General features: G+C 42.2%; 4 protein-coding genes and 1 long non-coding RNA gene across 18 annotated transcripts in view; 2 read left to right on the forward strand and 3 right to left on the reverse strand.

The window, feature by feature from the left end:
* The first annotated feature begins 183 nt into the window (after positions 1–183).
* On the forward strand, positions 184–12591 carry RINT1 (RAD50 interactor 1). Of its 3 annotated transcripts, XM_087763977.1 has the most exons (14): positions 184–559; positions 1636–1831; positions 1998–2239; positions 2408–2581; positions 2659–2808; positions 3969–4125; positions 5975–6085; positions 6282–6507; positions 7111–7248; positions 7982–8181; positions 9441–9655; positions 10308–10488; positions 10575–10693; positions 11926–12591. In XM_087763977.1, exons 2-14 carry the CDS (start codon positions 1655–1657, stop codon positions 12140–12142), a joined length of 2307 nt encoding a protein of 768 aa, XP_087620103.1. In that variant the 5' UTR covers positions 184–559; positions 1636–1654; the 3' UTR covers positions 12143–12591. The 3 variants fall into 3 exon arrangements, with proteins under 3 accessions (XP_087620103.1, XP_087620102.1, XP_087620104.1); XM_087763976.1 differs by lacking the exon at positions 2408–2581 and having other exon boundaries at positions 426–559; XM_087763978.1 differs by lacking the exons at positions 184–559; positions 1636–1831; positions 1998–2239; ... (1 more) ...; positions 2659–2808; positions 3969–4125 and adding an exon at positions 5768–5879.
* A 262-nt stretch (positions 12592–12853) lies between these two features.
* EFCAB10 (EF-hand calcium binding domain 10) lies at positions 12854–14658 on the reverse strand. The gene is made up of 4 exons (XM_087763980.1): positions 14453–14658; positions 14145–14309; positions 13786–13870; positions 12854–13256 (listed from the first exon to the last, which is right to left on the reverse strand). Exons 1-4 carry the CDS (start codon positions 14550–14552, stop codon positions 13220–13222), a joined length of 387 nt encoding a protein of 128 aa, XP_087620106.1. The 5' UTR covers positions 14553–14658; the 3' UTR covers positions 12854–13219.
* LOC148054506 (uncharacterized) lies at positions 14639–19901 on the forward strand. The gene is made up of 3 exons (XR_015706210.1): positions 14639–14717; positions 15833–16037; positions 19768–19901. It is a non-coding gene; the product is annotated as an uncharacterized LOC148054506 (long non-coding RNA).
* LOC148054507 (uncharacterized) lies at positions 16715–19753 on the reverse strand. Its single transcript, XM_087763979.1, has 4 exons — positions 18433–19753; positions 17508–17639; positions 16977–17158; positions 16715–16872 (listed from the first exon to the last, which is right to left on the reverse strand). The coding sequence occupies exons 1-4, from the start codon at positions 18537–18539 to the stop codon at positions 16769–16771; spliced, it is 525 nt and encodes a 174-aa protein (XP_087620105.1). The 5' UTR covers positions 18540–19753; the 3' UTR covers positions 16715–16768.
* Positions 19861–22072, reverse strand: part of ATXN7L1 (ataxin 7 like 1) — a 122433-nt gene continuing 120221 nt past the window's right edge. For 4 of the 12 annotated variants that reach the window (XM_087763971.1, XM_087763973.1, XM_087763972.1 and 1 more), the window contains one exon: positions 21823–22065. In XM_087763971.1, the coding sequence (XP_087620097.1) occupies positions 21976–22065 (90 nt within the window). In that variant the 3' untranslated portion in view covers positions 21823–21975. Of the gene's footprint in view, positions 22066–22072 lie in introns of all 12 variants that reach the window. The other 8 variants (XR_015706208.1, XR_015706204.1, XR_015706207.1 and 5 more) reach the window with 8 other exon arrangements.

Raw genomic sequence — 22072 nt, forward strand, 5'->3', positions numbered from 1 at the left:
TCGGAGCACGGCCGCGACAGCCGCTGCGAGGGCCGAGGGCCGTGCCGCTCCTGCGGCCAGGGCCGGCGGCGGCGGCGGGCCCCGCGCATGCGCGCTGCGGGCGGAGGGCGGCCGGGCGCGGGGCGGGGGAGGCCGTGCGCATGCGGCCCGCGCTCCGCCGCCCGCGGGGCTGCTGACGCGGCAGGGGCGGGGCTGCGGCGGGCGAGGGAGCCGCCGTCCTGTCAGCGCGGCCGGGTAGCGGCTGCCTCCCCCGCCGCGGGGAGGGGACCCGGCCCCGCAGCCGTCCCTCCGGCGGGCAGGAGCTCTGGCCCTGCCTCGGCGGGCCCGTGCGAGCTCCGCTGCCCGTCGCCCCGAGCTCCGCTGCCTGCCGCCGCTGGCTGGGCGCCCCCCGCCCCCGGAGCGGGGGAAGAAGGGCTCACCCCGCGTTAAGGGCTCGCCGGGAAAGGGGCCGCTTGGTCGCCTGGCCTGGGCCGCGGGCGGCAGGGGGCCTCGCCCGGAGCCTCCCGGGGCCCGCCGAGCCTTCGGACGCGCCTCGGCAAGGCCCGGCCCTCTGGCGAAGGTGGGTGCAGAGCTGCGTGCTGCAGCGGGGAGAGTTGGAGGATGCTCCCCCGTGCCCCGTTGCTCTCTCCTCCTGTGTCCTGGTCCTTTCCTCTCCTAAGAAAAGAGCACCACTTGGTTAGCGTTCTTCTGCGGTGGTGTTTGTTTCTATTGCTGCAAACAGCATGGTGCTTTCTTCTGCCCTCTTTTCTTCATTTGCTTCTTCCTCAGCAATGCACTTGCTCTCCCAGGTTGTTCTTCCTGGTGCTCTCTATTGCTTCTCCAACTTTGGCTCATCAGTTGCACCATTTTCTCACTCCTGTTGTCTGTTTAATAGGGTTTTTTGCTTTATTAAGGCTAGTAGCAGGCAAAGTGCAAGTGTATAAATTTCATTTTTAAATACTGTTTTGAAAGTGATGTGAAAAAGTTGAGAATTGAACTAGCCAAACACTTGTCATTGTTGCCTTTTTTTTGTTTCGCTGTCCATGATCAGCCTCTCGGTTTCAAGTCTGGTTTTCTCTGGCTGCTGCCAAATGTGTGGATCCACAAGCGCCTCTTCTGTTGTACTGTGTGGGTTTTCTTACAAATATTTCAGTGATGCTTTTACTTTACAAATCATTGCAAGACCTGAGTGGGTACTTTGCTAGTAGTATGTCAGTCATCAGTTGATATCTGTGGAACATCCTAAACTGTACGAAAAGGTAAAGCGTAACATTGTTATCTACCTTTGTATTTTACAAAAATATTTTCCCAGTATTTTTCATTAAGTTTTCCACATTACATATGTAGAAACTACATATATAGTGAACTATTTGTAATAAAATTCATGCTTTTGGGGCAGGAAGAAATTAACAGGCATATTTCTCTTCAGTAATTAATGTATGATAAATCACCAGTTGGAGGTGTAAGCAAGGTTTTATCATACCTCAGCTAAGACTTATGCCAGCAAATTGTCTCACTTAAAGCAGTATATTTATTGAATGTCTTAATTTCAATTTAAATTGAACTGCCCAGCTTTTCCTGGAGTTTTGTGTCCTCAATAGATTAATAGTTGTTTGTGCTGTCTTAGTAGTGACTAATTAGAAATTGTATCATCAGTATTGCAGAGAAAGAAAATATGGCAACCATTGCTGTTAGAAAGAAAGCAGTCGCTAGAGATCTAGATCATTGTGATATCCCATACTATGTTTCTGAATTTGTGGAAAGAGAAGTTGGAAATGACTATGATTCTCTGAGGAAGCTAGACGACCTTATTGATAAGCTGTCTGAAAATAAGAAGCAGTTAGAAGAACAGGTAAGCATCTTTCCCCTTTTTTTTTTTCCCTTCTCCTTCTCAATATGCTGTATGACTGATTAAGTATATTTAACTAAATTAAAGCAATGTATTAACATCTCAAATGGTACTGCTCTACGTAGTGCAGTGTTCTTATGTCAGACTTAATACCTCTCTGTGAACGTAGGTACTTACTGTTTCATCAGAAGTCCCTAAAAGAATTCAGAATGCCTTAAAGAATGCAGAAGATTCTAAAAAGTCTCTGAGTCGGCTTCTAGAGGAAGAAACTCTTCTGTCTGATTCAATCAATAGCCACTTACTGAAAGCTCAGCCATGGATGGAGGATCTCGATGTACTGATTAGTCAAGTAGAAGAGATTGAACGACACCTGTCCTACCTTAAATGGATTTCACGAATAGAAGAGTTAAGGTAAAGTTTGAGTACAACGTATATGCTCTGAGACTGGTAACCTAGTTTGTCCCATTATTAAAATGTTTTAGATTTGAGAAAGCTTTATCATCATTTTTCAATATACAAATGGTTCTTTTCTGTTATCTTTAATGAATTTTTGGCCTTGACTTTTCTTGTATTTTGTAGTGATAGCATTCAGCAATATCTGATGACCAACAATGTTCCAGAGGCAGCCAGTACTCTAGCATTCATGGCAGAACTGGATATTAAACTTCAGGAGTCATCTTGTTCTCATCTTCTTGCTTTTGTGAGATCCACTGTTAAATTCTGGCACAAAATTCTTAAGGACAAATTGTCAAGGTTAGAGATGTACTGTCGCTCCCTTGTCTTTGCATTGTACTGTAAGTTTGCGTTAAAGTGCTTGTTTTGCCTTGCAGTGACTTTGAAGAGGTGCTAACTCAGCTCCGCTGGCCATTTGTGGGGCCACCGCAGTCTCAGGCGTTTGGCCTTGCGGCACCAGCCAGTGCTCCTGATGTATACAACAATTTGGAGATGTTGTTTTGTCAGCTTCTGAAATTGCAAACCTCGTATCCTTTTGAATAGTTGTGGTGTGTTTTAGTAAGAATAGTAAATGTCAGAGATGCACATTCTCAAGGAGAATTATTTAATTTGTTCTCCCTGAAGGCAGAAGATAATTTGAATTTATGTTACTTTGTATTAACCTTAGAATGTTGGGGGTTTTTTTGTTTGGGTTTCTCTCTCTTTTTTTTTTTTTTTTTTTTTTTTTTAAATGTCAGGTACCAAAGTTGTCCTTTTGGCAGTAGGAACACTGTAACTCCAAGTCATCCGAGCTAGTGATCTCATGGTAGGTGACAGTTGAGGTTTCATGAGGATTAGGCCTTATTCGCTTCAGCGAGATTGCCTATGTTAATAAAAAAGGTGATGTATATTTTATTTTACACAGTTAATGCTTTTCCTTTCATAGCCTTAGTTGAAATCACCCTTAATCACTTCAATATGTCCCATCCCAGAAGAAAAAGAGGGAAAGGTAAAGATTCATGTCTCGGAAGGAGACTGCAAAGAGAGGAGACTACAGAAGGATTTTCATTGTGCAGTGGTAGTAGTCTGCCTTTGAGGTTAATCAGGAGGCACTGCTGCTCATCCTGTTCCTTTTTCTTTGTCAGTTAAATCACAGCTAAAGCTCAACCAAGCAATTTTTCCTGGAGTGGTGGCAGCTGGCTTTTTTTTAATTATCATGGAGTGAGAAGGTACAATTCTATACAACCTTGAGTTGGTAACAGTTTTGGTCTGGCAGACTGGGTCACTTAAATCAGTTAAGTGAAAATGGAAAATCATGTATTGCATTTATTAATCTCACGAGTCTTTTATCCTCCATTAACAAATATGAATAAGTGTGTCTCCTGGACAGCCCCTGTGTTTGGTACTGGTAATGGTGGTTTTCTGTGTTCTTCTTTTTAACGATAGGAGTTTCCTAAATCAAACAGACTTAAGTGACTTGTATTGTCATTGAATAAATAATCCTTAGGAGCCTGACTTGTATTAAATATTATAAAAACCCAAATATTTTGAGTATCCTTCCTGTTTGAGGAGCTGTATTGATTGCGTACTACTGCCTTCAGCCAAAGCGGTAGAACTAAGAAATGTTCATTTTTATAAACCCATTCTATTGAAATGATGATGTTGGGAGAATTCAACACTTAAATTTGTCCTTGACTGTCAAACTTAGAGATGAACTGTTAACCAAACCTAAACAATTGCCAGAAAAGTACTCTTTACCCCCATCGCCACCCATTATCCTTCCGATACAGATCATGCTGAATCCTCTTCAGAAAAGATTCAAGTATCATTTCACTGGAAATAAACAAACCAATGTTTTAAACAAGGTACGGGAGAAAGCAGTCTTGCTTTGTTTTGGTTTTAATTGTTTTTTTTTTTTTTTAAGCAACAGGTAGATTGCTGTATTTAAATTGTATAGCTTTAACACTTTCCTTTCTGAAATTAAGATTCTTCAAAACTGTGCAGTTCTTGTGTCCACCTACGTGTGGACAGACATCAAGATAGCACTTGGAGACCTTTCAGAGGCACAAGCGTTTTCTCTGGGCCAGGTGATATTTCTCCTTTGCCCAGATCCTTTAGAAAGCGTTACAATCCTAGGCTGACTCCCATTGTTTCAGAAGCTTTGATTAATTTCCTCTGTCTCCTTGCAGATGGTTTTGTACTGTTCCTTATTGCTTGAACTCAAAGGCTGTACAAAGCTGTGACTTTGGTTTTTGGCATTGTCTTTTGCTACTGTCATGTAACTGAAAATGTTGGATTCTGCTGTTAGTATATAAAATGTGATTAGTCTAAAGGCACTGTTACGTAGTTAGTTTTCTGGGTTACATTTTTTAATTGAGATACAACAAGAGATGTCCAGTTTACCAGTTGGAAACTGACTCACTTTTTATATGAATGATCTTCAAAGACTGAGGATTTTTACCTGAGAATTATCATTGGAACAGGTTTCAATGCGTTAATGCTGCTATAATGCATCTGCAGCAGAACTTGAGAGATGTTTTGTAACAGTTTAGTTGCACAAGTCTGTGTGCTTGTGTTAACAATCTTGGGTAAATGTAAACATATTTGCAATCTTGACAGCTGTTACTACAGTGCTTTTTAAAATAGTGTTGTGTATATTACTGGGGAAGAGGTATTTTAGACATAAATTATTTCATAAGCAAACAGGAAAATTATGTTCAAGAGAGAAAATTTGTGAACAACAATAGGTGAACAACTGTTTTTCTAAAAAACTTGTGAAGAAGAGTTTACAGGTAATCAAACTAGTGTCAGATCAGAAAGCTATTCCAACAGGGCCTTGCTCAAATTTGGGTTGGGTGTTTGGTTTGGTTGGGGTGTTTTTTATAATAACTTGCATAACGGAATAAAGAAAATACCTATGTAGAATATTTGAAAGACATCAACCTGGAAGGGATTACAAGAGGACAGGCTCAGAGTTCACAATGATCTTGGCAAGTTGGGGAGGGAGTGTCAAAAAAAAAAAAAAAAAAAAGAAATTCAGTAGACAAGTGAAAATTAATACAGAAATAAGAAACAGACACACAAAATGTGAAGCATGTGAGTGCAGTTCAACAGAAGGTTCTTTGGCTGTTGGGAGTGAGGAGAACAGGAATTGCTTCCGCTTGCGCTAACGTTGAAAGAAGCGTTCATCAAAAACTACAGCCCATATTTTTAGGTGTGGAAACTGAAAGAGCTTAAAAGCATTATCATGTGAAACGAGGTGATGGATTCCCCACTTCTGGTGTGGGTTGAGGTTGGGTACAATGACAGTAAGGACAGATCTACTGGGAGGAGTTTTCCCAGGAGCGCATCCTTTTTGCTGTATCGAGAAATAAAGACCACACAGAAGAGCAGGGGGAAGCATGTGAAGCAGAAAAGAGGACCTCATGAGTGAGGAAGCAGTAGAGAAGGGGGAGATAAAAATGGAGCTTTTGCTTGAGAAGAAACAGAATAATTGGTGCGTTTCAGACAATTCAAATCCAGAAATACTTCTCTGATACTGCTTTTATGAAAATCAAAGCTAAGTAAAACACGATGAAAGACTTGTGTGATCTGAGATCAAGACAAGGCAGGGGAAGAGGTTAGTATTTTTAGAAGTTTGTCTTAAAGTATTAGCAGCACTTGAATAAATGTTGTTTGGATGCATTTAATGTTTTCTTTTCTTTTTTAAATAAGCCGGAGTGGTATTTAACACAAGTACTTATGTGGATTGGAAATCATGCAAAGTTCCTTGATGACAAAATCCAGCCGATACTGGACAAGGCAGGATCTGCAGTGAATGCTGGGGTGAGCGCTCTCATGGCTTTATATATATGAATATGTAAGTCACCTTCTGATAGATATTTGTGCAAGCCCGCTTCCCCTGATTTCACTAAGTATGTGGTGAGACTTAACTCGGTCTAGTAGCAGTTTGTTACGTACATGTTTGCACGTGTTAATACTTCCTATCTCTGACATTTTATTCACTTTTTTCTTTCAAAAGCTTGAATTCTCTCGTGCTCTAGTAATGCTGATTTTGGAGAAGCTGGCTGCTGATATTCCATGCCTGTTGTATGATGATACACTCTTTTGTCACCTTGTGGATGAGGTACTTCTATTTGAGAGAGAGTTATACAGCGTTCATGGTTATCTCAGCAGTTTTCCCAGTTGCATGCATATTCTGTCAGAAGAATCCTGCTTCCAAAGGTGGTTAACAGTGGAAAAAAAATGTAAGACTTACAATGGATTTCGTTGGCCTTTATATTGCACAATCAGAAAGAAAATATGTGTATGCTTACATGAATAGCCTTCTCAAATAGGATAAGTCACTTGGACAGGGCTACTACATAAGGCATACATATTTTTATACTCTGTGATTATTTTGACTAAAAAATGGTTGGACTCTAATAGCGCTTCTGTAGTTTGTAGGACTCTTGCCCCTAAGCTGTCGGGAATCCAGTAGGGCTATTTTTAGACAAATATTGTATTTATATGTGTCCAGATAAGGATGAACTTTAAATTGAAATAGGGGAAGGGTATTAGCTTTTAGGAAACGAAGAGGAAATATATTGGAAAGGAGCAAGCCAACTCTTAAAAAAACAAAACAAAACCCCCAGTCAACTCTGATGTAATCGTTAACAGCATTGCAAATGCAGATATATTGAAGCTGGTTTTGTATAAAGCCAGTCATTGGTGGGTTTTATAACCTGAAAATGTAACGTTTAACTTACTAGAGATAAGGCTTTTGCATTTATATATTTTAGAGGGGGTTTTGTGGGAATTTTTTTTTTTAATTAAAAACTTAAAGAATTTACAAGTTTTGTGCATCTCAGTTGCTCTTCAGAAAATGGACTCTATGCTTTCATCAGAGGCCGCGTGGATATCGCAATACAAAGATATCACTGATGTAGATGAAATGAAAGTCCCAGACTGCGCTGAAACTTTTATGACTCTGTTGTTAGTTATAACAGGTAATTATTAATCTGTGGGCATTGCTCTTCTTGGTAACGAATAGTAAAAAAACTTCAGCTGACAGATTTATTTACTAAATATCCTTTGTCAGCAGTAGTCACCGAATAATGTTGCAAAGTTGTGATGTTTGCAATTTAATAAAAGCTTTCCTGTTCATTTTATATTTTGGACACTAACTCAAGCACGAATAATCTTGAGCTAGTGGCATGTTTACAAAATAATAATTAAAAACATACATTTGGTATTTAGCATATTAAAACTCTTTCATACTTGAGAGAATGTAATTTGTTACAACGCAGTAATAAAAAAATCCTACTATTCCTTTTGACTCTGTGACAATTTAGAGGCTATTAATAACGTCTGCTTTCTTGAAACAGAACATAAGAGCAAGGAAGTTTTCAGGAGACGCTTAATTGCATATTCAATGGCTTTAGCTTACTGTGTGTGAGTACGCTTTAGGGGCCACGCTGGATGGTATGGTATAATCACATATTGCTTAAAGTCTTAGAATACAAAATGACAGTGGAATCAGGAGGGGGAAGAATTTCTTTACATGTTTAGTTTTTACATTGAGTAGTTTCCCTGAAATCGTTAAAATGTCAGCTGTTTTAAATACTATATGATGTTCTCGCAGGTGTAAGGTTGTGTAGTAAGATGACTGCAATGTTTCTTTTTGAAAAGCTTTTAGTCAGTGTTGGAAAGCCTAAGAACATTTTATTCGTGCCTTTCCAGACAGGTATAAGAATCTTCCAACGGCTTCCAGAAAACTACAGTTCCTGGCCCTACAGAAAGAGTTAGTTGATGATTTCAGGATACGATTAACTCAAGTAATGAAGGAAGAGACTAGAGCTTCCTTAGGCTTCCGATACTGTGCAATCCTTAATGCTGTTAACTATATCGCAACAGTGTTGGCAGACTGGGCTGACAATGTAGTAAGTAATTATTTTACTTAAAAAAGAAAAATATAAAAAATGGACTTCGGATGTTTGTTTCGTAATAAACATTTTATTTTCAGCACTGTTTATCTAAGTGTATTTAGAAGAATTAATTACTGAAAAAATAGAATGAGATGTAAATTCAGATTTAATAAAAGATGTATAAATAAGGACAGGTTATTGTTCGAGATCTAAGCTGTATTAATTATAAACTTTCTAGGGAAATGCAAAGAGAGCTTGGGGAATTGAATAATCCGAACAGAGAAAAAAGTAGTCTCCTTTACATGCTTTGCATTGTAAAGAATTAGTGAGCTGATTCTGGAGATCTCTGAGCCAGTATTAACAGCATTGATGTTGAAGTCTGTGCAGTAGCCTGTGGACGATGCTTCAACCACTCCTGTGGCAGGTTAGCTTAAATGGGTTCAGCCTGGGTATCTGCATTGCAACATGGTTTAGTTGTTGCTCAGAAAAGCTGCTTGCTGATAACTGGGATAACTGGGAATTGGGAATTAATTGTTTTGCTGTATAATAGCCTGGTGGCAGCATGGCTAGTCTGTAGCATTTCAGCTTTTTTATGGTTATTGGTACAAAAGGTCAGAAAAACTGTTACATGTAAAGTGTGTAGGAATAGGTGTCGTGTGCGAGATGGGCAGCCTCCAAATTCTTTTTGTCTTCACAGGAAACTGTGGCTCTAGCAGAGGGTAATCTTGACTTGATAGGACGGCAGCCTTCATGTCGTATAGCTGCGTCTACCTAAGCGTCTTGAGCGGCTTGAAAGCAAAACCGACATGTTGTTACCGCTATGTTCCATTAAACTTGATCCATTTTCTTGCTGTTGTCAGCCCAGCAAATTGATGATTTAATGAACGATTATTTCTAAAACAAATTACAATTAAAGATTCTAGTTTACTTTTGCAAACATTGAAAGGGTGAAAATCAGGGTTGTTTTTAAGCACTCTGCTGTCAGTCTTAGAATATCTTTTTAGTTTTTCTCTAGATCGATTCCCATTACCTATCTGCTGTTGTGTCTGAAACCCGTATCAGTTCCATCACTAGGATAAAACCACCATGTTTTGTTTTTCACTAAATCAGGACCCCAGGGAAAGATAAGAAATTGTTTTTAAAATCTTAAAATGTCAAGTTTATAAGTGTGTCAGGAGTGTGTTTTCTAGAACCATGCCTATTAAAGTATCAATGAAAAGTTCAAATGCTAAGATTATTTTTTGTTCTATTCCTGTCTGGTTTTGTTTCTCTAGTTCTTCCTGCAGCTACAGCAGGCCGAACTGGAGGTTCGTGCAGAAAGTAATGCCGTCAGTAAACTACAGCTAGGGCAGCTGGCTTCGATGGAGAGTTCCGTCTTTGATGAAATGATTAACCTCCTGGAACGCCTGAAACATGACATGCTGACTCGTCAGGTAGATCATGTCTTCAGAGAGGTCAAAGATGCTGCAAAGCTGTACAAAAAAGAGAGGTGATTCTGTCTGTTTACTCTCCTCCCATACTACAATATTATTTCCTGTTAAAAATATTGAGGTAAATAAAGGCAGGAATAGCTGATAGGCAAAATTATTTTCCTGAATAGGAATGGTGCAGGTTTTGGAAAATTCTTTTAGCACTTACTTCAAGACTATTTTAATGCGATGCTTTCTAAAGTAGTTCCGCAATTAGTGGGCGCGTTATCTTAAAAACCCTAGGAAGAATTCTCGATCACCCTAGTTTGGACAAGAATTATTTTCTTCATAGTAGTATTAAAGAGTTAACAGGAAATGGCCTGTAATGACTATTCTGTCTTCACAGACTCATAGGGCTTCTTGAACGTTTGGTCCGGAGTAGAATTTCTGAAGTACTTCATAAAAGGAATACAACAACTCAATGATTTTCTAGATTAGATGGAGTTTCTTCGAATGGCATGTTCAGAGATGTGTAACTAAAGCATGAGTTTAATATTAAATGAAATTTAAACATAGCGTTAGACTGTGATTACTTTTAGATTTGAAATGGGAAGGGAGAACTCTCTCTGAACCATTGTAAACGAGTAAGGTATTTTTCTTTAAAGGATATTTTTAGTTCTTGTAATATGCATAATTTCATTATAATGACTTAGGTGTGATACTTTCTTTCAGGTGGTTATCTTTACCATCTCAAGCAGAGCAAGCAGTAATGTCTTTATCGAGCACAGCTTGCCCGATGTTGTTGACCCTACGAGACCGCTTGCTGCAACTAGAACAGCAGCTCTGTCACTCGCTGTTCAAAATTTTCTGGCAAATGCTTGCAGAGAAAGTGGATACATACATATATCAGGAAGTAGGTATCGGCAAAAATGACCCGTACGTACAGCGTCGGTGTCGGCGACTGGCCTAAACAGTGGATGCACCTCTTTGTGTTTGTAGGTAATTATGGCAAATCATTTCAATGAAGGAGGAGCAGCACAGCTCCAGTTTGACATGAGCAGAAATCTGTTCCCTTTATTTTCACACTACTGCAAGAGGCCAGAAAACTACTTCAAGCAGTAAGTAGGCAAACTTCTGACCTATTGGTATTTCAAAAGTGAATGTCCAGATGAATACATGCGTTTTACCTATCACCGGCGCTTTTTCACAGTTAGTTTTGATCCACACTTAAAATTTGTGGATCGTTTATGCTTCCAGTGTTTACAACTAGGAAAGTTTTGACTCTGCAGCACCTACTCAGACAGCAACAGACTGTGGCATGGGTTCCGGAGTATTTTGTGCAGTCAGGATGTCTAGACAAATTAATGTATGGAAGGAATATAAGTAGCACAGACTTCCAAAACTGGGGCCAAAGAAACTACTCAAAGATACAGTTACAACACAGTAAACTTACTTTATTGCTAGAAGAAAGAGTACTTTAAACTATGTGCCTGCTCCGAATTGCCTTGCATAGCGGCCTAGTTGCTTTCATCGATGAGAAGCAGCTACCTTCTTTGTGGTTAGTCTTTAGAAGACTGTGGGCTATTTAAAAAAGTCCAGTGCTAAACTCCTAGGCTAGTCGGGGCAGAAATCTTAATATTTTTAAATCAATCTGGAGCACGGCATTCAGTCTTGAACACTTGAAGACAAAGATTATCTATTTTGGCATTTTTTAATGGGAATATTCACGTAGCATCTTCAGGTTTAAGGGGGTTTTTGAGCACATCCCCTTCATAAAGGCAATCGATGCATACGTATTATTCCCTGCGTAAGAGGACACAGATGCACGAAGGAACCATAAAAAATAATGCGTAATGGGTACACGGCTGTCTATCATTTAGACTAGAGACAATGTGACAAAGACGGTGTATCTGTTTGCTCCCTAATGATATTAATTAGGGAACATGTTCAGATTCTAGCGACTGTTTGTTAAACTGTGCTTTTAAAATATGCTGCATAAGAAATTTCTAATTCTCCTGGGGGAAAATGTAGTTAGGGAAAGCGAGACAGATTAAGTGGGAAATTCTATTCTTTGTTTTTAATACTGGTGGAAAAATTTAAGAAGCAAAAGCCAGGCCGAGCACTGGGAGGAAAAATACCGATGCTTATGAAATACACACACGTAACAGAAAAGGCTAAGGGAGTAAGAACAAGTATACTGTTTGCTGTGAGCTAAGCAGTAGTCATCAGTTCAATACTTCCGATCCTTTTCGGAAGCCCATGGAGGTGTTTTTGTTAATCGCTGTGTGCACAAAATTAAGCGTATCTCACGGGTGCTTCTCATATTAATCCATATAACCTTTTCCTCTAGCATAAAAGAAGCCTGCATTATCCTGAACCTGAATATCGGCTCTGCCTTGCTTCTGAAGGATGTACTGCAGTCAGCTTCAGAACATGAAACAACATTAAAGCCAAACCAGCCATCTCCAGCAGCAGCACTAAATGAACTTGGAGTTTATAAATTAGCTCAAAAGGATGTTGAGATTCTTCTCAATTTGAGAGCTAGTTGGCCAAATACAGGAAAATAAAGACTTCTTTGGAACCGGTTAATAACTTGGTCTAGATTACTGGTTTCAAACAGAAGCAAAGCAAGTATGTTGTAATATACCTGGGTTATTTTTTTCAATGCTGTATGCTGAATGACTGGTTTAATCTAATCTTATGCCTTATTGTATACAGTTTTAAACAAAATTTCCAAATGTACCGCCTTGGTTTTGAACTGCACAGATCTTATTTCCCATAGCCATCTTGCCATTGCATTTAGAAGCTAAACCTGTCTTCACCTCTGATGAATATGTCTGCCTTGCCAATGTTGTGTGCTGTAACATCATTCTAAGGAATACCGAGTATTTACAGCGCCTGTGTACAATATGGACAACTCTTCCTTCACTTAAACACAGATGTTTTACATCTGTAAATCCCAGGTAATGGCTGTTCTGTATTAAAACGTGTATATACAGAACACAGAAGGAATGGAGGAATGTGTTACTTTGTTTTCTTTATTCATACTAATTCATTTTTTTTTTTCTTTGCTGTACCAGTCTCTCCTTTTTTTTTTTTTTAAGTTGCTCCTTCAAAATGGCATAAATACTGTGTTTTAAGTTTGAAAATAGCATTTTACTTGGAAGTGCTACCTTTCTTTAACTGGATGTTTGTCATAACTTGCTGAAGTTGCCCGCCCTTTGAAAAAAAAACTGAAACACCATAGCACAGGCCCAAAAACCAATTTAAGACACAGCTCAACTGTTAAAAGTTAGTTTTATTCAATGGTAATGAGCCAACAAATGACAAGCTACAAAATGAAGGAGGAAACTCCAGAACACTATTTTAGTTGTGTAAGAGAGATCTCTACTTTTTTTTTTAACCATCTAATGGTACTAAGAAGAGCAATTCTTAAAAGATCCCCCTCCAGTGCCTGGTAAACATGCACAAGTTGCTGTCATTTGTCCTTCTCAGCTGATTGCTCAAAGGGAGGCAGGCGAAGGGAAAAGAGAAGAAGAGAGTACTGCTTCAAATCAGCTATCCACTATCCACAGCTGACACACCCGAAGAAGAACTGAGCAAGGTGCCTATTTTTTAGTATATGTAGCAGACCACTGCTCAGACTAATACACAGCCCAGCTCTCCAGCATCTTTTTCTTCCTAAGACAGAAAAGAAGAATTCCAGTCAGATAACAATGAGGATAATTAGTTCCAGTTACCTTTCAGTGATTGCAACAGTTACCAAAAAATTGCCGCTAGAACCGTACCTTGACCATGAGAAATTATTCTACCCCCGAGCTTGTTTCAGCTCCAGCTGCGTTACTACCTCCAGCAAAGACAACAACGCTGCTTTGCTATTTCACATTTTTAGATGAGCATCCGAAGCCCTGGGCTACCTGAGGACTGCCTGGCGGATGGGATCGGAGGGCTGGGCAACCTGAGAGGCCTGCTGTGGGGGGGTCCTGAACTGAGATGGTGGAGGCAAATGCTGAGCTTGGTTCAGGTTACAGCAAGCCAAGCCAGGTCGGGCAGTAACTCACCTTTTTAAATCTTACAATGCAAAGTAAAGGGGTTAAGCTTAAACCAGCAAGTTTTTAATTATATAGTTTTGTAAATAAAAAATAAATCTTAGTAAAATATCTCCTGTGCATATCCCCCCCCAAAAAAAACCCCTTTCAATTCAACTTACACTTCTTCCTTGAATACCTCCAGTGTGATATTCTCATCATCTCCAAACTGCAGATCCTCAGTGCTCAGTCCCAGAGTTTTAAGAGCTGAAGTTAAGGAAAGAGAATTTCCTATGCGAGTCTTGGAAAGACTAATTTAACGTCTTAAAGCGGCCTAGATATTATAAAAGGTAAGCATATGTCACTTAAAAATAGGTAACTTCTTCAGCTTTCCAAGTTACGGGTTATGTATGGGCAGATGTGGGGGATACTGTTAAGGTATACATATGCATAGCTTTGAAACTCTTTTAATGATTCTGTGCAAACACAAGCACCTCAGTAGGACCCGCTGTTGGGGGGGGGGGGGGGGGGTGAGACGCACCTCCTCTGTACTGCGCTGGCGTTATGTGCCCTTGGCCCACCACATCCAGCAACTGGAACATGGCGGCCAGGTTGGCCTCGTCCATGAGGTACGGGTACTCCCCCTCGGCTCGCTTTCCAGCCTTCACCCTTTCCAGCGCCTGGATCAGGAACTCGCGCGGTCTTTCTGCAACGAAGGCAGGACGATCAGCCGGCGACCGAAGGCCACACAAGCCCTTCTCCCCCCCGCCCCGCTTCCCGCGCCGGGGGGAACCCTACGGCCGCCCAGGCCGAGACGGGGCGCCCGGCCCGGGCCTGCCCTGCCCGCACCGGGGCGGTGGTAGAGCAGGAGCGCGGCGAGGCGGTGGAGCAGCTCAGGGATCCGGTGGCGCCGCAGGTAGTCGCGGCCTTCCCGCTCGCCCGCCGCCATCCCGCGTTGCTGGGAGACCGCGCGCACCGGCCGTTAGCCGTTCCCGCCCCGCCGAGAGGCTGCGTGAGGCGATCCCGGGCGGGGCGGCCGCCGGCGGCCGCGGCGAGGGCGGGAGCAGGAGCCGTTCGTACCCGGGGGAGGAGAAGCGTCCTCGGGGAGGACGAGGCAAGAAGACGAGGGGCGCGGGGGCTGGGCGGGAGGGAGAGCGGCTGCTGGGCAGAGCTGTGGCGGCTCCGCCGGTCAGCTCAGGGCGGCAGGCCGAGCACACGGGTCTGCTGCGACCTCACGGACTGCGCGGCCCCCGCTTCCATGGGCAGAAGGCGGGAAGCAAAAATTAACTGGCCTAGATGTCATCACATTAGCGCTAGAACAGAAAGTCAGCGCTCCCAGCCAAGTTACTAGTTTGTACCGCAGTTGCACTGATTCATGAGGAAAGCAAATTACACGCTATTGTTTTTAACATTTATGCAAGTCTCCTCAATTTCAGCCACATTTCCTTCCATATGCGGTAATGCAGTCTACACCCTTTGCTTTTTGCCATACGCCGTCCCCTGCCCGGACTCGCTTGCTAAGGGTGGCCTCGGTTAATCCGAGTAAATGCGAGAGGATAGCGAGATGTCCAGGTGCTGCCTAGCGGAACGGGTCATGGGTGCTCAGTACTGGCAGGATAAGCAAAAATCAATGATTCTTACTCTTAGTTGCTAAAGGTTACATTTTTAAATCGTTACTGAGGTTTGCAGCATAGCCTGCGCAAACAGAGACGAGACATCGAGGAACCCTTTTATTGTACTACCCAAAGCGAGTAGGAGAAAGATCACCCAGTGTCCCACTAAAAAAAAAGAAAATTCAAACAAATCTACAAAGACATAACCATCTGCCGTCAAACGAAAATAGACAATGATAAATGAGCATATAGTAAAGAAAAGATGGTATTCCGGTGAAAAAAGTCTAGCACTATCTGTATTTAACTATTTGCCAAAACAAAAATATCACAAGACATTAATAGAATTCACCTTTTTTTTTTTTTCTTAGAGAAAGAGTGGGAGAAAGGCGGCATCCAAAACTGCAGAGAGTGTACAGCCATGCTCTGTCTGTATTTAGTGTTTTAAACCTGCTACCTGCTTCAAGTCTTAGTTAGGGCTAGAGGAATTGTAGGTTCGTAACAGTTTTACCTCCCCTGACAGCTACCTGGCAGTGATGGAAACCTCCTTTTCCTAAGGAATACAATTCATAGTTACTGAACCCATTCCTGCATTTGACTTTTCTATGTCTTTCATTAGAGTTTGCAAAGCACTAGCAAAGTTTTTTTCCTAAAGAAGAGTGATGGGAGAAAGTGTAGACTGAAGAAGTGTGGAGAAGTACAAACAAGAGACTGAGCTGGCCAGCAGAGGAGAAATGGAAACTATTTTCACGAAAATGAGAACCCAAGGATAGGAAGATTGACTGGAAAGGAAGGAGCAAATGAAAGACTGGAGAGAAAGGAAGGTAAGTTATTGTTTGGGGGAGGGAAAACAGCATTTGGCAAAGGAAGTTTCTCCTTTAGTGGCCAACAAAGATGATAATCGGTATGAAACACATATGCTGAGGGCTGAAATTTTAAGAATAAACACAGGAATTACAGGTTGAAGTGTGTTTCTCTGAGGAATGGTTCAAAAATTACAAAGCAGAGCAAACCCCAGTTTGATTTACAGCTAGGAATAATTTTTTTTTTTTTATTTCATTTCACTGTTAAGAAAGCACAATTTATTTCCTTGAAAAAAAATGTTCTGATAATGCATCATGTAGGGAATTTATCCTCAGTTCATACAATGATGTATCAGCTATATATATATATATCTCTGAGTCCTAAACGTGTGATAGTTTAGGACAATTTGTGAAAAGCTCACGCAGACTGTTGTAAGAGAAATGGAACTTCTGGGGACTAAGGAAAACAGGATTTGACAAACATCTGAAAGTTTTCTGGTTCTCTTACGGAGATACTGCTAATTGAGTTTTAATCAAGAACTCAAGAATCAAATCTATTTTTCATGTGTTTAAAGTGTCCTGATTACTTAAAATCAAATTTGGTTGAAAGACTTAATAACTGTTGTGATGGAAGCTGAGCCTTTTGCAGAATATTGTTAATAACTTAAGCCTTTTATCTAATTACATACATAGGACTAAATAGACTTCCAGGAGTCGCAAGGGTTGTAACAAAGAGGAACAGGGACTGCAGGTCAGATGCGAAGCTGGCTGCAGAACAAGCATTTGTCTCGCTGAGGAGAACAGGCAGATGGACATGCTCTTCCGAATGAGCGTGTTAGAAGGCTGAAGTCTGGGGCTGTGGGAAGAGACAGGAGCAATAAGGGCTGGGAAAGATGCCTAGGTCTGCCATACACTTACTGTGAACGTGCTGCGTAGCAGCTCCTTTAACGCGTTACCCACCTCTGCTCCTCCTCAACATGGACATCAGAAAGCAGCCTGTCTTCGGGAGCACAGGGTGGAGCTGTGGTGATTGGGTCCTGCCGTTTCTGTAGCTGCTTTGGCAGAGCTCCACTGCTCCCTCCCATTGTGCATCCTCAAGGAGCTCCAAGATACAGGCGAGTTCCTTGTCAGGGGATTTTACACTATACATTTATAAGGAAAAGTGCTTAACAGCAGAAGTATTAAGCTTCTGGGTATTAATTAGCTCAACATCCAGAATCCTTTATTTTAGTTTTGTTTCGTTTTGTTTTTACTGTATAGAATGGCAGAATAATTTAGGTTGGAATGGACCTCTGGGGATCATGTCACGCTCCCCCCAGCTGGGCTAATTTCAAAGTTGAGATCAGGTTGTTCACAGCCTTGTCCAGTCAAGTTTTTACTATCTATCTCCAAGATGGAGATGCCACAACATCGCTTGGTCCCTGTTCCAGTGCTCAACTACATTGCAAAGAATTTTTGCCTTGTGTCTAATCAGAATTCCCCTTGATCTACCTTCTCTCTATTTCTTCTTGCCATTTTGTTTTGCACCACCGGGAAGAGTCTCCGTCTTTTCTGCAATCATGCATTTTGTAGCTGAAGTCAGCACTCAGATCCCTCTCCCCCCTTAATCTTCTTGTCCTAAAACTGAAAATAACAACCATTTTTTTTTAGCATATCCTTATACATCATATGCTTCAGTTACTAATCAATCACCTTGGTAGCGCACCACTGGACTCATTTCAGTATGCGCGCTGTGTCTTGTACAGTGGAGGCCCAAACTGGACATGGTTCTGCAGATGCAGTCTCACAAGTGCCAAAACAGAGGGTGACAGTTCCCTCCGACTGCTGCCTACATTCTTCCTGCTGCGGCTCGGGCTGTGGTTAGCTTTCAGCACCCCAGGGGCCCGCTGCTGACTCGCGTTCAGCTTGTCCACCGGCCCCTTTTCCTGCAAAGTGGCCTTCTTGCCATCAGCGCCCAGCTCGTTCAATGCCATGGGATTATGCCTCCCTCCCAAGCGTAGGACTCTGCATTTGTCTTTGTTGAACCTAATGAGGTTCCTGTCAGCCCAATTTTCTAGCCTGTTGAGGTCCCTCTGAAGGACAGCCCTGCCCCTACCGTATCAATCACCTCCCTACCCCCCGATTTGGTGTTATCCATGCATTTGCAACCCATCCCAACACCTACGATGGTGATGAAACCCTTCAGCCTTATTTGGCTCAGTATTAACCCCTGAGGCATGTTACTAGTAACAACCAACCAACCGGACTTCAAACAGCTGACGTCAACCCTCGGAGCCCCGCTGTCGAGATGATTTTCCACCCACCTCACAGTCTGCTCCTTGAATCCATATCTCTCCAGCCTATTGTAAGAATACAAAAGCAGGTGGTGCCAAAAGCCTTGCTAAGGTCAAAGTAAACGACACTTTCTGGTGAGTACCTGAAGGCAGTCATTTCATCACAGAAGGCAAGCAGGTTGGTCAGGCACGGTTTCCCCTTGGTAAATCCATGTTGTCTGGACATGGCTTCCAGGAGCGTTTGCTCCATAATCTGCCCGGGATCGAGGTTGGGCTGAGCAGCCTGCAGTTCCCTGGGTTTTTCTTGAAAATGGGCATTGCATTTGCCTTTTCCCAGTCCTTAGAAACCCTGTACCCCGTTCATCATGATCTTTCAGGGATGATACCAGCCTGCATCCTTGAATCCTGCCCAGCTTTCCCCATTGACTGGTATAGATCCAGGGTAAGTAGTCCTTCACTCAGGCTTCCTCTTATGTGGGTAGTACCTCACTCCCCAGACTCTGCCCAAAGATCTGAGCACAGACCTCTTCAGTTAAAACCTGAAGCAAAGGCAGCACCGAGTGCACCTCAGTCGTTTCCATGTCCTTTGTCACTAAGGTTACCCACCCCATGTATTGGGGCCCACATTTTCCTTAGCCTTCCTTCCACGTTAATATACAGAAAGGGACCTTCACGTCCCTCGCTAATTCTAACTCCAGCTAAGCTTTGGCTTTCCTAGTTCTGCTTCAGCATGCCTAGGCAGCGTTTCTGTATTCCTCCAGGGTAGCCCACCCCTGCTTCCACAGTCTGTATACTAGCCTTTTGGATTTGATTTCGGTCAGGAGTTCCGCATTCAGCCACCCTGGCCTTCTCCCACGTCTGCTCAACTGCCTGTGTGTCAGAATGGACTGTTGTGCTTCAGCTAGCTCCCCTGGGCCCTTCAGGGCAGTATTCGGTGGGGTTCAGCCAACAAAACGTCTGCAGGAGACAAAGTCTGCTCTCCTGAATGCCAGGGTTGCAGTTCGACTATTTATCTTCCTCACTTCCCTCAGAATCTTAAGAATCTTACTTTGCTATCCTGTAGTCACTGCTGCCAAGGCTGCCACCAATGACAATGTTCCCAGCCAGCCCTTCCTTATGTGTGAGGAGCATGTCTAGCACAGCCAGACTCAGCTTATTGAGCACGTCTGTCAAGAAATTGTCCTTGATGTAGTACAGAAGTAGCCTGGATCACTTGTGCCTCCACCATGTTGCCATCCCAGTCCCCTCTACCAGAAGAGCCTGCAGTTTTAAGGCTAAGCTGTGAATGTGTTTTGGGTTTTTTTTTCAGTCAACTGCAAAATAAAGGCTGAACCTGCCATTAAAAATCATATACTGAGAAAAATTAAGTATCAGGAGTTAGAAAAATACTTCCAGTTACTGTTTCCAAATCAAAGAGAAGTAAAAATAGGTCACAAATAAAGGCTAGTTTAGTATCTGGAAACTTCGCTCTCTTACAGAACTGGCCACTTCCCATTTGACTGAAAACCCAAGAAACTGATTTCCTAGAACTACAGTGGGACTTTTGCTGAAGGCAAAGGGGAAAAAAGAAGATACTTAGCCGGAGCCTTCATTCTTTGAGATCTATAGTGTATTTGTCTGTTTAAGTGTGGCTCTGAGCCCATAGCTCTTAAGACCACAGATGCTCTTATTCTAGTGGCATCTGTAGAGTGAGTTCACACTACACAGGGTGGTCGAGATCCCAGATCCATCTCCATTGCCTTGGTTTCTCTGACCCCCCCCCCCAGTCCAAATTTTTTCTGGATGCATCAACATTTGGTGGAGGTCAATGTCAATGTACATGGTTTCCCACAGGTGTCAAGAATAGACACGCTCTTCACATAAGCTGCAATAGTGCACGTGCTGTAATAGAGAATGTACCCATTACTGGGATAGCAGATTTAGAGAGTAATGCCATCTAGTCTGTTGAGCATTTCCCTTTGAATGTTTTATTTCTTGGGAAGCATCCATGCTCAGGGTGTGAAGCTGTAGGCTTTGGAAGCACTCTGCAAAGTAACGCAAGTGAAAACCGGCTTTCTGCACCTTCTTGGTGTCTCGTCGATAATGAGGCGGCAAGCCCACTGCGTTGGTATTACTGTTCGGGCTGTGTGGTCCAAACACAAAACCTAAAGAGAATTAACAAGGAAGGAGTAACTCAAGGCAGGATTAAAAAAAAACCAAACCAAACCCAACTCCACCCAAAATCTTTCACGTTTGGGAAATCTGCAAAGGGGCAGCTGAATGTTGTGTACCGTCTCAAATCCCTACTGGTGTCCTTACCCTCAGATCAAGTTCTCCTGGATCCTGATTGTTATTTCTGGCAAGCTTCCCCTAAACAGGGGAATTAAACAGCTTCCCTAAAGCTTCCCTTCTGTAGGGAGAGCAGATTACAGACTAGACCTAAATGTTTCTGCAGGTCAGCCATAAACAACAAAAAAACATGCACAAGAGAGTCCTGCCCACGTCACTCGTGATGCATTACAAAACAAGAACGAGATTATGCATACCATCTACCATGGATTCGCCAGTCAAAGGGCAAACAGGGACCTGCGGCTGAATTATCAGCTTTATCTTTCTTTGACTTAGGAAAGCATGTTTTAAAAGAGGTCTGTACTTGTTTTGAGCAGTAGTTTTCAAGAGGTACTCAAGGAGCAAAACAGCATAAAAATTTGCATGAAATAAACATTCTTGTGTTCCGAAGTCTGAATCTGTTGTATGAATCGCCTCCAAATATTTCTGGAATCGGTATTTGGCACTTCTTCCAATTGTGAATCCTGACAGATTTAGAAGAGTAAAACAGATACTGGTTGCAGACAGCAACGACTTTCTTCTAAAATAAATATTTCTGTGGTAAAAACAGAAGCATAAAAACTAGAGTGCAATGAATAAAGAAGTTACAGTGTGATCTGCTTCTCTCTGAAACTGCTGGTATTTAGAGCACATTAGATAATACAAGCAAAAGAGTACTGCTACAAGCAAAATACTTGTTGCATAACCAAAAAAAGGGCGGGGGAAACCAACTCCAAATAGAGAACAGCTTGTAAATCATTCTAACAAACCTGCAAGTGCTAAAAAATGACTTCTTAGTCATATTTGGAAAATAAATATAGTGGTTTTCAGCCTTTGCTGGCCATGGGCAATGATGGCAAGCAACTAATAACTCACGGCTGCAATATTCTGTTTTCTCGGCTGTAGCTTTAGTTTCTAACGTCTGCTAGAAATAGCAAGCATCTTCCAAACACAGCGTCACTCCTCAGCCATACGTGGGGACCACTCTATCAGGCGAAACTTCAGTATCTACTGTTACTTCACGATGTTCGGTCTTTCTATACTAGGAAAGATAAACTCAAGATTAAAAAAAAAAAGTTTTCCAAATATAAGCAAAAGGCAGAAACCGGAGAGTAAAGAGGGAGTTCAGGATTAGCTTTTGCCACATGCATCAGAACATGCAAGGCATTACACAAAAAGCTGTTTACCTAGAAGGTAAAATTTTCCTCCTTCGATTACTGTTTCCTGTAACGCAGGCCAGCTTTATCCCCTCTGCCCGTTCTGAGTGTGCGCATACAAAAACACAGTTTGCAGTCCAAATGTCTTGCTTTTAAAAAAGATCATACCATAATTGTGAGCGTCGTCCTTACAGTATCTCCAAGACTGAGTTTCCAGATACTTCAGAAAAGGAGCATAAAAATGTACATCTTCCCCAGATTTGCAGAAGAGGTTTGCTGGGAGAGAAAAAAACTGCGATCCTCTCTGCAGAGCTGACAA

Source organism: Nipponia nippon, unplaced genomic scaffold, assembly GCF_047370975.1.
Source record: "Nipponia nippon isolate SJK-2023a ecotype South Korea unplaced genomic scaffold, ASM4737097v1 scaffold_3, whole genome shotgun sequence".
Taxonomy (NCBI): Eukaryota; Metazoa; Chordata; class Aves; order Pelecaniformes; family Threskiornithidae; genus Nipponia; species Nipponia nippon.